Below are 14,964 nucleotides of genomic sequence, written 5' to 3' on the forward strand. Positions count from 1 at the left end.
AGCTAACATAAAAAATGGACGGAGTTAACCCAGTGGACTAAAATGGCAACACTTGAAACTATTTGGACTAAAATGGCAACGTTTCAAACCTTTGGACTAAAGTGGCAAAATGACCCAAACCGTAGGGACTAAAATGGCATTTAACCCTTTTACTTTTAACCCTAAAACTTTTCATCTTTTGCAATTTAACCTCACAACGTACTTCAGCTTTGGTCTTCTATACTTTTTATTTTTTGCAAAATTTTCGTTATACATTTCGTTCAAAATTCGCGAGTTAACACAGTGCAACGTGCGTGTGTGGTTAAACATTCTTACGTCGTCTATTTCTTCCCGTTTGACAGGTTCATCGTAACGTGCGGGTCCTAGATCGACTTAATTATTCTTTTATATATTATACGTTTCGGTATAATTTCTTCGCATTAACATGCCACAACTTTAGTGTTGGTGATCGCTGGTAGTAGTGTGACATCGGTGTTCGCCCCCGCCGCAACGCAGGGGTACTTAATACTAGTTAACCTATAAATAAGCAACTAACTTGTGCTTAAGGTTGTTGTAACTTTAGCTTTGGGAGTTCTCTAAAAAAAATGGAATTTTCCTTTTTAACCTTCAAGTTTTAATCCTTGACAATTTAAGCTTAAAGTTTTAATCTTTGTTTCATTTTTAACCCTAGAGTTTTAATCTTTGACAATTTAAGTTTAAAGTTTAATCTTTGGTAATTTAACCCCTTTAATTAATTTGATTTTTCACTTCTAATTCAAAAGTTTCAATCTTTTGCGATTTAACCACTTTGATTTTTTTTTTTTTTACTTATGTGTTGTAATCTTGGCTTTTGGGGGGTTTTCAAAGAAAAAATGGTTATTCGTATGGTTGTTCCGTTGTTGTAACCTTGGCTTTGGGAATTTTTCAAATTTTTTCGCTTTATGGTTCATTCGAAATTTTGTGGCTTAACACATCGCAACGTGCGTCTTTGGTTTAACGTTTTTACGTTTCGTTCTAACGCGAGTTAACACGACGCAACGTGCGTGTGTGGATGAACGTTTTTACATCGTCTATTTTTTCCCGTTTGACAGGTTCAACACAACGTGCGCATCCTAAATCGACTTAGTTATAACTAAAGAATCCCCGCCGCATTGCGGCGGGTCGTAATTCTAGTTAAATATAAATCTCCAAAGCTCTCCAAATAGTTATTTTTAATTAAATAATAACTTATGAAATTTGATTAATTAATATAGATGGATTTGAATCTAAACATTTATTTAAAGATAATAGTTCGACAATTCTTTTCTTTTAAAGATTATAAGATTTTTATTGGTATTTAAAATGTTTAGGCTTACGTATTTGGTTTTGATTCTGTATCGGCTTTCCATGTCAGTTTACGAAACTTTTGTAAGCATTTCATTTGAAATCCATTTTGTAACATTTATTATATTTCTAAATTATAACTTTTTTTAAAGTTAGAAAATTAGTTCTTTTTGTCTAATGTTGATTTGCTATGAAGTGTGATAAACTATTTTATTTTGATAAAATTCAAACTCTCAATATAAGAAAATACTTTTGCCAAGTATCTTGTTTTAAAAATAATAGCATTATTAAACATTGTTTAAAATATTCGATAGTTATTATTTCTTGGATTTGTTTAAATGTTTCATTTTACAAACTTTACAAACTACGAATAACAGGTTAGAAACTTTTCTGGTTACACGGATACCAGATTATTTAAACGATGTTTTCAATAAGTTCGCATATACAAGATAACATATTTTAGTCATTGTGGTCAGCTATGTAGCTATGTATGAGTCTCTACAACGGTTTTGTGTTGGGTTCGATATTAGTTATGTGTATGGTTACTGGTACCAAAAATACCGGTACCGAAATTTGTCAAAATTGGGTACCGGTATTTGAAGGTATAATTTAGTATTTTACCGGTACCGTACTGAACTGCTACCGATACCGAAAATGCCAAAAATTGGGTATCGGTACCAAAAAAATTCGGTACGGAAAATGCAACACAGTTACCCAGTACCAAATGCTCATCCCTAGTGTGACCTCATGTTGCTGCATGGGGACATTGCCCCTCCTTGAATGTTGCCCCACCCCTTACGGTGCGGGCCAATTTGCCAAAAGAGCTCTCTATGGGGATTGATTACCGAGGGAGGACTATGATATTAGGTTCCAATGACTAGTGCTTAAAAATTTAATTTAAAATTAACACATTGAGGACTATGATTGAGGAAGTGGCTTTAGCGTCTTCGTAGGTCGTTATTTCGGAGAATGTTGATACATGTAATGTTTATTATATCATGTTTTATCACTTTTTTTTAGTTTTTAATGTTTTTAATTATTTTATTTAGTTACCTCGCAAACTGCCAATGTTTTTGAACATGGGTTTCGCATCCTAATGCAATGAGATGAATATCATATCGTTCATACCAGCAACTTAACTCAAGGTGGAGAGATTTGAGACAGAACTTGACGAGGTTTTGTGTCATCTACAACAATGAAGTAAGAACAGGAACATGTGAAACCGACTTTTTTAACACGGCTAATGGCCAATACCATTTGATAACTGGCATTAGTTAAAGATTATTCCGATGTTCTTGTTTTTTTTATCCTTGTAAGATTTTTATTTTTATAAGCTAGTTTATTCCAATGTTTTTTTTTTTTTTTTTAGCCTTGTAAGATTTTTATTTATATAAGCTAGTTTATTTTATAGAATTTATTTATTGTAAATGCTTTATCTGTAAATAAGTAAAAATAAAAAAAGGTGAAGGATGGTTAGGGATGCAAATGATGGGCATTTCACTAGTTTATACATGAAATAGGAAAAGTTGATATGACGCTAATGTGTTACGGTCTTAGAGAATGCTGAGGATGAGAGTCATGAAAACGATCACTCCTCCACCCTTATCTATCAAACATTTGACATAATAGCAATTAGGGTGAGTAAAAAGTCAAGTGAGCAACCAAAAACATGATGGGTTTGGTTATCTTTATTTACTGAAAACAAAAATTACAGTTCGGTTTTGGTTATGCCTCGCCTAATTTTGAACTAAACTCCTGAACTCCAAACCCGAACCGAACCAAACCTTACTTGTTTTTAATTTTGTTTATTGGATTTATGGCCCAAATGTAATATTTTGGGCCAAAACTTTTAAGCCAGTCACTATTTTGGACCATTTCTTTCAAGCTCATATATTTCAAGCCCAAATATAGAATGGAATACCGATCCACAACCAAACCAAAGAACTGGAAAACAAACCGATCGGTTTTTTTTAAAACTGAAAAGAGTAAATTACGTTTTTGGCCCCTGTGGTTATATCACTTTTACTATATTAGCCCAAAATAAGAATTTTTAACATATCTGCCCCCATGGTCTCTATAACCAACCATTTTGGCCCCCATGATCTCTAGACTTAGGGGCCAAAATGGTTAGTTATAGAAATCATGGGGGCAGATATATTAAAAATTCTTATTTTGGGCTAATATAGTAAAAGTGATATAACCACAGGGGCCAAAAACGTAATTTACTAAACTGAAAAATTGAAACTTTGGTCTTGCTTCGGTTTGATAAAAAACCCAACTTACGCACACCTTAACATCAAGGGTAGCAACTCTCGATCCAGCTAATTTGATGAAAAAAGAGCTACTATAACAGATTAAAAGGGCCTAATTTAGTTCTCATTTTTCGTCCATGATGATCAAACAAACACAGGCGGAAAACCATAAAACTCGCAAATTGGCACTACGAACTGGTAGAACTTAAAACACAGATAAATTAAACAAATTGAAAGAATGAACCACAATGTCTACATAACCAAGCTTCCAAATCAAAACGCTAATTAGACGTCCCGTTGACTGGCCCTACTGCTCTCATAACCGCTACTGTTACCAGACTCGACGTATCTCTTCTCCATCAACCGCTCCCTCTATGTTCCTGTACAACATACCATTGAAAAATGCACCCAAATATACAAGTTTTAACACACAAACTTATATCTCTAAATGGAAAATCATCAGCCTCGAGCATATGAATCACATGACCCATTTTAGGCCTCTTTTGAGCACTTGGATCCACGCAGCGTAACGCTACTTGTAGGCCCCGCTTCAAAGCTCTTGAAGATGGTTTTTCGTGTAATTTAGGATCCAAAACCCCCTCCGCGTTCCTGTTTGTTACCATCGTTTTAAGCCAATCCACAAGATTCACCTACAAAGTGTCTCTCCACTCGATTTCACACAAAAGCGGCCAGGCTAACCTCATCCGGAGGCGGCTATAATCTACAGGGTTCTACCGCTAATAATCTCCATTATAAGAATCCCAAAGCTGTAAACATCACTTCTTTCATTCAACGTCACCATGCGGGCATATTTGGTAGCAACATATCTAATAAGCAAATTTAAGAATATCATTAACTCATATATATTACTTACATATGTAATATATGACATCATTTAAGACCTCGCCACCTCGGTGAACAACTTTGGGCTCGAGTCCTTCGTGCAGATACGTCAACCTATACAGTTCACATCAAGGTTTAAAATTACTCGTGCGACAATTTCATTAACATAAATTCATATTTGGATTGCCTGGAAGTAGCCTTTAGCTGTTCCAAGTACAATGTTCATACGGATTAGCCACGAATCGGTCCAACATCTCTATGAAGACATTGCTCTAAGTTCCCATTGTTTACATACTCATAAACAAGGATTCTTAACAGGTATCCAAATTATACAACTGATATCAACTACAAACCTGTTGTTAAGCAAATTTTTAACAGCAACCATAGTATTATCAGCCAAAATACCAGAATAAACAATCCCATAACCACCTTCACCAATCACATTCTCATCTGAAAACCAATTTGTAGCAACCTCAAGCTCTCTCAAAGTTTACCAATGACCCCAAACCAATGACCCCAAACCAATGACTATTCAATTGAATGAAAGAAATATATATATAAAAATTACACAACCATTGATTGAAAGGACTCTATATAAAAATTACATAACCATTGATTGAATGGAAATTGGAATATATACAAATAACCGAAATATTACAAAATACAAATAAACTCATGGTACATCAATCACTGATACAGTAATCCCTTACATTCAACTGGTGAAACCGATGATATGGCGATAAGACTTATTGGATATCATCATCAACCTTCCAATGACGGGTCTCTGGTCTCATCATTTCACTTGGATAAAATTCTAAGCTTGTTTGAGGTCTATGTTGCTTTATCACACGCTTGTTTTCCCCAAGTATATAAATTAATCTTTGGCCCAAAAAGGGGTCGAGTAATGATGTAAGCTCATGGTAACAATGGCAAGCAAAGTTACAATGTAAGCACTTCCAGATCATCTCGGATTGCAATTTGCTTCCGCACTCATGGCATAAACCATCATTCTCAGTGCCCGGAGCAAGTGACACAGGATGTTGGTGAAAATGTCGTTTTTCAACATGCCCAAACTTGATGTTAATGAACTTATAAACACCTTCTAAATAGAAAGAATTAACACCTTGTTCAGACTGAAGTATTAATGGAGCACATGCCGAGTGAACGGATTGTGCACACTCTGCACAATGATAGAACCACTTTCCAGGATCAAGCTCCTCCTCACAAACTTCACAGAAGTATTGACTTTTGTGGTCCTCAATCGGTGCATAGCTCAGTTGCAGGGGGTGCTTGTCAAACTTATGCATAATTGTTTTAGGCAATTGCAAAGCACACTGGCAGTCCAAATAGAAATCACAGGCATTACATTTAAAATAAGTCTCACTTTCACCTATACTTACACGACATGCACGACATTCCTTCTTAGATACACCGCTACGGCTTGATTCTATTCTTGTAAGCAAGTGATCCGCTTGTGCTTCATGTGTAATTTCTTTAGGCATAAATGCGCAATTAACATCAATCCTGTAATCACACACTACGCAACGATAATAAAACCCATTGCAAGGCAATCCACAAATCCTACATTTGACTGCAGAACCTGTATATTCTAATCGACTACGCCAAAGTGGATGTTCTGGGTGAGCCGAATGGCTTCTTAGCGTCTTGGGTAGCCGGGTGCACCAATCGTGGAGAACAAAGTCATCCTCTTTGGAGCTTTTATAAAATGGTATTTTTGCAATTGGTTTTGAACAAGCGTTGCATAATAACTTAATCCTCTTCATTGGATCGTGGAGAGAGGTGGTTGTATATTTATTTATTTCGTCATGTATAAGGACTAACGGATGATCACCACGCATGAGGGTGCCCTTTTCAGAAGTTTCTCCTTTAAATTGATGTGACAAGATGTATGATTCATCAACCACTGGCAAGTGAAAAAGGTCGGGATGATCAACTTCTTGAAAATTCTTTATTGTTTTTCCTAAGCCAGAAACATCGAAATTTAATAAATTGTGATCACACTATACAAAATCTTTACGGATTATTAAAAATAATGAAAATTTGTAGTATGTTTAATTAATTTAAATATAATTTGTAGTATGTGGAGAGAGGTGGTTGTATATTAATTTGGAGATTAACCCATCTCGAAGAACAAAGGTATAGATACCTAATTAGATAATAATCATCAACATAATCCCCAAAAACTAGAACAAAGATATAAATAAGCAATAATAGTAGTAATAGCTGGCCCTTCAGCTCCCGTAACAGCTGGCCCTTCAGCTCTCATTTACCCATCAGTTTCCCTTTTCAATAACCGCTTTGACCCATTAATAAATCTGACCCTAATACCCACCCGTATAGGAATCGGGTTTGTATCAATACATCCTACCCCGATAATCGACTTGTCCTCAAGTCGAAAAGAAGGTAATTGGCGCACCAAGCAATGAGCCATTCAATTGTAGGCTGACCACCTTCATGGACCCATCTATATGCTAAAACTTGTGTTTTCTCAGGCCCAAATTTAGGTGCAGCCCAGAAAGAATCCTGTGTATTAGAATTTGGAATTCGTAAGTCGGTATTGATTTCTGTTAGCTTTGCTGGCCAATCTACTTTGTCATCCATCCAACCCTTGATTGCCTTTTGAAATGACCAGTCAAGTTGTTTCTTATCCGTCTGAGTCTCCGTGTGATCCTTATGTGAGTAACCACATAGTGACTTCAGGACGACATCGACATCCCTGCTGAATAGTTTTTGCTCTAATTCTGCATTCTTCGTCTCTCCATAATTCTCGTGTTCCTCCTCTTCTGTACTGGCTTCAGCATCTGTTTCATCTGCAGCTTCTAACATTTTTTTCTCCAAATCTGAAATTAGAGGGGACTGACTTTTGGTTTGTGCGGTAGTTATAGGTGTTGCTCCAGGCATGGAAATGCTGCTAGGAATTTCCTCCATTCCCAAATCTGTCACGGGATCCTGGTTTTCATCCTCAGCTTCCTTTATTGCATCTGTTCGTCTTTCTAGCCAAGCTTCCTTGATTTCTGCTATATCCTTCTTCAAGGCTATCAAAGAATCAAGCTTAGCAATAATGACTGCCAACTGGTCAGCGATTGGGTCTGGATAAACACCGCCTTCCTTCTGATAAATCTGAGTCTGCTCCATCTTCGATTTCCCGGCAATGGAACCAAATGATAGAACCCAAAATCAAACAAAACTAACTGAAAGATTTTATTGTTGTAAACTGAAATACTACAAGATAGAAGACCCGATTCGAGATGGGTTAATCTCCAAGAACAAAGGTATAGATACCTAATTAGATAATAATCATCAACATAATCCCCAAAAACTAGAACAAAGATCTAAAGAAGCAATAATAGTAGTAATAGCTGGCCCTTCAGCTCCCGTAACAGCTGGCCCTTCAGCTCTCATTTACCCATCAGTTTCCCTTTTCAATAACCGCTTTGACCCATTAATAAATCTGACCCTAATACCCACCCGTATAGGAATCGGGTTTGTATCAATAAACAATCCCATAACCACCTTCACCAATCACATTCTCATCTGAAAACCAATTTGTAGCAACCTCAAGCTCTCTCAAAGTGTACCAATGACCCCAAACCAATGCCTATTCAATTGAATGAAAGAAATATATATAAAAATTACACAACCATTGATTGAAAGGACTCTATATAAAAATTACATAACCATTGATTGAATGGAATATATACAAAGTTTACACAACCGAAATATTACAAAATACAAATAAACTACAATAAATAATACAATCATAATTAATAATAAACTTGTCTGACTCGTCACTCATGGTACAGTAATCCCTTACATTCAACTGGTGAAACACATGATAAGACTTATTGGATATCATCATCAACCTTCCAATGACGGGTCTCCGGTCTCTTCATTTCACTTGGATAAAATTCTAAGCTTGTTTGAGGTCTATGTTGTTTTATCTTACGTTTGTTTTCCCCAAATATATAAATTAAACTTTGGTCCACAGGGTCGAGTAATGATGTAAGCTCATGGTGACAATGGCAAGCAAAGTTACAATGTAAGCACTTCCAGATCATTTCGGATTGCAATTTGCTTCCGCACTCATGGCATAAACCATCATTCTTAGTGCCCGGAGCAAGTGACACAGGATGTTCGTGAAAAGGTCGTTTTTCTACAAACCCAAACTTGATGTTAATGAACTTGTAAACACCTTCTAAATAGAAAGAATTAACACCTTGTTCAGACTGAAGTATTAACGGAGCACATGCCGAGTGAATGGATTGTGCGCATTCTGCACAATGATAGAACCACTTTCCAGGATCAAGCTCCTCCTCACAAACTTCACAGAAGTATTGACTTTTGTGGTCCTCAATCGGTGCATAGCTCAGTTGCAGGGGGTGCTTGTCAAACTTATGCATAATTGTTTTAGGCAATTGCAAAGCACACCGGCAGTCCAAATAGAAATCACATGCATTACATTTAAAATAAGTCTCACTTTCACCGATACCTACACGGCATGCGTGACATTCCTTCTTAGATACACCGCTATCGCTTGATTCTATTCTTGTAAGTAAGTGATCCGCGTGTGCTTCATGTGTAACTTCTTTAGGCATAAATGCGCAATTAACATCAATTAAAAATCCGCAGTCATTACAATGATATATAATCCCATTGCAAGGCAATCCACAAATCCTACATTTGCCTGCAGAACCTGTATAATTTAATCGACCACGCCGAAGTGGATGTTCTGGGTGAGCCGAATGGCTTGTTAGTTTGCGGGGTAGCCGGGTGCACCAATCATGGAGAACAAAGTCATCACTTGTGGAGCTTTTGTAAAATGGCATTTTTGTAATTGGTTTCGAACAAATGTTGCATAATAGTTTAATCCTCTTCATTGGATCGTGAAGAGAGGTAGTTGCATATTTATTTATTTTGTCATGTATTAGGACGAACGGATCGCTATGTAGAAAAGGATCTCTAAATTGCTCTAAAGCCTCTTCTTTAAATTGATGTGACAAGATGTGTGATTCATCATCCACTGGCAAGTGAAGAAGGTCGGGATGATCATCATCTTGAAAATTCTTTTTTGTTTTTCCTAAGCCAGAAACATTGAAATTTAATAAATTGTGATCATGCTATACAAAATCTTTACGGATTATTAAATATAATGAATATTTGTAGTATGTATAAATTAATTTAAATATAAGTTAATTGGCGACAACAGATTAAAAACAAAACTGTATAAAACAAATAAAAAAGCCTAAACTGTGGATACTGAAAAGGCTCACACGAATTTATGTGAAAATTTTACCGACATGAAAAATTAGTTTCAGTGAAGTAGATTTAGTTTAGATGACTCATATCTCTTTTGCAAATGTTTAAGTTTTAGATTGTAACCATAAATTTTTATGGAGATGTGAGTATTAGATTGTGGCTTACCTTTTTGTGAAAAAATCACAAAGAAAAAACCCCACGTCATCACAATCTTTAAAATTTACCCATTTATAAAAAAAAAAGTCATTAGTGAAGTGTCATATATACATGTTTATGTTTCGAGATTTACCAGGTAAGAAGATAGACATGAAAGGCTCTATCCTTTGCGTTGCACAATCTGGGTGAACATAATACAAGCATTTACTGCACTTGTAAATCAAATGTTCATCTTCTAATTCTACACCACAAATCCTACATTCGCAATCATATAGTTGATCCGAAAACGAATATGAAAGGGTGAGCAAGTGACGGTGGCTAAAATTTTGAGTTTGAAGTGATAACTTCATGGGAAGTGAAAGACAATCAGAATTTATTATGAAGTTAAAACAAGTGGTGCAATGATAAAAATGCCCTTCATGTTTCTTCCCACATGCGAAACACTTACTCAAAATTGGTTCAGCACTAAAAGAGATTAATGGGTGTGGATGGCTAGGGTGATGGATGGTATGTTGCTCCACAAATGTGGCACAAAGTAGATCGATTCCATAATTACATGTTGAACAATGATAACCAATGACATCTCGATATTTGAAACAAGCGTGGCATTTCTCATCATTTGTTGTTCTTTGAAGGATAAGAGTATGAGAAGGGTGATCTTGGAATTTTAAGGTTTTTGGAATTTCTTCACAAAATTTGTGGAGGGAGTAATCACACGACAACATGCTACACTTATAGTAATAACGGTGGTACCAGTCAATTCGTCTACCACACATGTTACATGTGCAGTGGAAGTTTTGCGTCGTGATCAACTCATTATCATCATACTCATCATCGTCTTCTATGTAGTCTCGATGCATCAGTTGCAAATCTACCAGCGTGAGTGGATGCTCATGTTGAAGCTCTTCTATGGTTAGGCCCATTACATCAACTTCGGTGTTTCTTTCTGTCATTTTACTATACATGGTGTTTGATTACTTGTAAGTGTAACATACAATATAATATATAATATAAAATATAATGAAAATCTAGAAATAATAAATAAAATGTGTAAACTAGGCGAGTCATTCGTTAACTATTCATGATAAACATGTTAAAATCTCGAATCACACTGAGATTAAACTAGCTCAGGCTTCATATACCAAGTTTGAGTATGTTGACAAGTTTAGGCGACATTGATAAATATATATATTTTAGTAAAGAATATTATTATAATTATAATTATGAATAAGTAACTAAATTATACGCAAACATATATATTTGTGGACTGATATTCAATACATGAGCAAATTTAAGTAGATGACACCATGAACTGCGTATAAACTCATACGTATTGTACTAAATATGACACATACCATGCCTTTTTAGATTGCTTTATTTTTCTCTCACTACATATGACTATAATCGATACATTATATACACACATGCTTATCAGGTTATGCAGTTCAAGACTTAAAATTCATACAATGAACACGTATATATAAAAAAATATTTAAACAATATTAATTACAAAAAATAAATAATATATATATTATGCTATTCAAGCTGGTGAAATAAGTCAATCTTGAACGTGAGCTCTTTTAATAAATCAAACTTGAGATTGGTTGAATTCAAGTTTACCTGTTTAAACCCTTATTCATAAATAATCTTATAAAAAGTTACTTGTAACAGTAAAAGATATGAAGTAGTAAAAGATATGAAGAATAAATAAATGTTTACCTTGATAATTGTTGATTATAAATGATTGTTGATGATTTTATAATACATGTGACTTAGACCTTGAATACTATATATATAGTGGGTAAGGATCAACCTTATTTCAAATATACCTAGCTAAAGAATCAAAGCAAAGAACATCATTCTTTATCTTACAAATATACCTAGCTAAAGAATCAAAGCAAAGAACAACATTCTTTATCTTATAGTTGTATAAAGAATTTTACTTTTCTTTTATATTTATATAAAGAATTATGCTTTATTTGTATTTGGATAAAGAATAACGAATTATGTATTACTTTTAATTTCTTCCATATATTTTGGTCTAAAACTTATAGTTAAATTCATATGGATACATGATGTGGTTTGAACAGATAATCCAACGACCAAGAAATAATAGAGAAGCTTGAGAAATTGAGAGCGAATAATAGATCATGTGAACTCTCTGATGATTTTATTTATAGAGTTAAGTTCGCGTACAAATAGCCTTATTGTACAAAACATACGAATAGCATGGAAAAATAAAAAAAATGGTGGTGATATTTTCTTAGTTATTTTACTCATATAGTAATTATAACAAGAGTAAATTACAAAAATCGTCCTTATGTATGTCACTTATTGCAAATTGTGTCCTTTGTCTTCAATAATTACATAAAACGTACTCGATGTTTGCAAACCCTTACAAGTTATGTCCTTTAGCCTCACTCGGTTAATTTTTGTTGTTAAATCTGACCAAATGGACCCCACATGAGGGTATTTTTGTGGTTAAATCTGAACAAATGGATCTCACATGAGACTAAAATGACCAAAATACCCTCATGTGGGGTCTATTTGATCAGATTTAACCATAGAAAATTAACTGAGCTAGGGTTAAAGGACATAACTTGCAAGAGTTTGCAAACATCGAGTACGTTTTCTGTAACTATTGAAGACAAAGGACACAGTTTGCAATAAGTGACATACATAAAGGACGATTTTTTGTAATTTATTCTTATAACAACTGCTCTACAAATAATCTTCTATAGTAACTAGTGTAACACCCCGCGCTACGCGCGGGAATTAGGTCGGTATTGTTACGTTATCAGCACTCGTTATAGCAACGAGAAGAGAATACCCTAAAAAAATGAAGCTGATATGCCCAAAAGGATATGAACATGTCATTTACATCAATCTTAAACCAAAAAAACGAATAGCGATACCGGTTCGTAATACTAATATCGGTACCAATGTTGTTAGGTTGTAATCAGTACAGTTCGTTACAGTACCGGTATTATACCGAAACTCGTATAGATTATGATACCACAATTGCGTATTCATCTTTTTTAAAAGTTAATATACGTTAATATAGAAAAATTAAAGCACATAGATATATTAAATATAAGTAAAAAATATTTGTTTTTCTATTACAAAGTTTATTTTGACAGTTAAAGAAATAAGTAAATAATATAATAATTAAAAGCAATAAAAAGTAAGTAAATAATATAATATCAAAAAGCATATTTCTAACAAATATGTATTGAGGGGGAAATAAAAGAAAACAAACTTTAGGGGGAAATTCAAAACTTAGATGACTGGTGCATAATTGAAAAGATAGAAACATGACTATTGCGCCGACATTTATGAATTAATACATACTAGCGAAGTTATACCGCGCTTCGCTGCGGGAATTCAGTTGGTATCGTATCGCTTCTTTATGGTAACAATAATTGCTATAGCAATCGAAAGGAAAACCAAATGCTATAGTACTTTGGATGGAAAGAAAAAAAAATAATAAAAAATGTAAAGAAAAGTAAAAAAGAAATCGCTTTTATTGAGCTTATTTTGGGTAGCTTACGAATGGCTCGACTCGTTCATATTCAAAAAAAATAAGCACATAGATATATTAAATATAAGTAAAAAATATTTGTTTTTCTATTACAAAGTTTATTTTGACAGTTAAAGAAATAAGTAAATAATATAATAATAAAAAGCAACAAAAAGTAAGTAAATAATATAATATCAAAAAGCATATTTCTGACAAATATGTATTGAGGGGGAAATAAAAGAAAACAAACTTTAGGGGGAAAGTCAAAACTTAGATGACTGGTGCATAATTGAAAAGATAGAAACATGACTATTGCGCCGACATTTATGAATTAATACATACTAGCGAAGTTATACCGGGCTTCGCTGCGGGAATTCAGTTGGTATCGTATCGCTTCTTTATGGTAACAATAATTGCTATAGCAATCGAAAGGAAAACCCAATGCTATAGTACTTTTGGATGAAAGGAAAAAAATTAATAAGAAATGTAAAGAAAAGTAAAAAAGAAATCGCTTTTATTGAGCTTATTTTGGGTAGCTTACGAATGACTCGACTCGTTCATATTCACAACAAAAATATTTTTAAAAGTTAAATACTATTTATCTAATAATAATAATAATTATAAAACATTGAGTAAATGATAGTAATTGATATGTATGTGCTAATGGTTGAAATCAAAGAATGAAAACTTCAGTGGGAAAAATAAAAAATGAAGAAGTTTACTAGGGCCTTCTATACTATCCCTCGCACAGTCTAGTCCCAATAAACATTTGCAGCCCATTTGGATGGCATGAAAATAATATAAAGAAAATATGTTATACAACCGAAAGCAAGTAAAAATCAAATAAAAATGACAAAACTCACGCTACGCTGCACACTTTCTTTATATCGTTTTGGTTTGGTAGGGCATCGGAACTCGGTATAGCAACCCATGAAATTTATCCGAAAGAATATCTACACATGCTTTATATTTGTTCTAAACCATAAAACCAAATTCAAATCAGACGTTATCATTGTAACGTGTTAAACCGAAAAAAATTAATTAAATAATTAACGTTTTCAAAACTAAAAGGACTTAAACTAAAGATTATATACTTATTCTTTTGTGGCATGTCAACCTTCAACTATTTTAACATATTGTTTCAATGCGTGTAATTATTAATAAATTAAAAAAAGGTTCATAACAAAAAAATTAGAAACTTTAAATTAAATTATAATTTACCTAACTTAAAAGTTGGCTAAAGGAGGAGAAGGACACGTATATCTATTGTTGGTCCCTTTCTCTCTCTACTCAAGCAAAAATGACAAGGTGTAAGAACATGCGAATGAAGACAAAACTAAATAGGGTCAAAACTGAACAACTTGAAAAGCCTGTGGCCAAAGTATAGTAGCGAATTCACCACTGGCGCAAACCAGCAATAGGAATTGATATATATAATAATTTTATAGTGTATCATAATTACTATACAAATGATCTTATAGGGTAATTTTGAATTGCTCTGCAACTAATCAAATAAAATTACTCTACAAGTGCATCATAATTACTATACTAGTTTATAAAAAAAACATAACAGACATAATTACTCTACAAGTTTACCAAACAACATACAATTCA

The 14,964-nt window shown here is 34.0% G+C and overlaps 2 protein-coding genes and 1 pseudogene across 2 annotated transcripts; all 3 read right to left on the reverse strand.

Annotated features, from left to right (window-relative positions):
- Positions 1-3,839: 3,839 nt before the first annotated feature.
- On the reverse strand, positions 3,840-5,074 carry LOC110876684 (annotated as a pseudogene).
- On the reverse strand, positions 4,973-6,450 carry LOC118479322. The gene has a single exon (XM_035977819.1). The coding sequence runs from the start codon at positions 6,254-6,256 to the stop codon at positions 5,144-5,146; it is 1,113 nt and encodes a 370-aa protein (XP_035833712.1). The 5' UTR covers positions 6,257-6,450; the 3' UTR covers positions 4,973-5,143.
- Positions 6,451-8,077: 1,627 nt separating this feature from the next.
- Positions 8,078-11,584, reverse strand: LOC110879420. Its single transcript, XM_022127876.2, has 3 exons — positions 11,550-11,584; positions 9,964-10,787; positions 8,078-9,495 (listed from the first exon to the last, which is right to left on the reverse strand). Exons 2-3 carry the CDS (start codon positions 10,781-10,783, stop codon positions 8,261-8,263), a joined length of 2,055 nt encoding a protein of 684 aa, XP_021983568.2. The 5' UTR covers positions 10,784-10,787; positions 11,550-11,584; the 3' UTR covers positions 8,078-8,260.
- Positions 11,585-14,964: the final 3,380 nt, after the last annotated feature.

The sequence above is a fragment of the Helianthus annuus genome, chromosome 9 (assembly GCF_002127325.2).
Source record: "Helianthus annuus cultivar XRQ/B chromosome 9, HanXRQr2.0-SUNRISE, whole genome shotgun sequence".
Classification (NCBI taxonomy): domain Eukaryota; kingdom Viridiplantae; phylum Streptophyta; class Magnoliopsida; order Asterales; family Asteraceae; genus Helianthus; species Helianthus annuus.

What these genes read in the sequence shown, in the direction of transcription:
- LOC118479322 (XM_035977819.1), bottom strand. Translation starts at nt 6,256, where the DNA reads ATGCGTGGTGATCATCCGTTAGTCCTTATACATGACGAAATAAATAAA.
- LOC110879420 (XM_022127876.2), bottom strand. Translation starts at nt 10,783, where the DNA reads ATGACAGAAAGAAACACCGAAGTTGATGTAATGGGCCTAACCATAGAA. An exon ending in CATGTCTATCTTCTTACCTG is followed by an intron (nt 9,496 to 9,963) that starts GTAAATCTCGAA and finishes TTTCTGGCTTAG; the next exon opens with GAAAAACAAAAAAGAATTTT.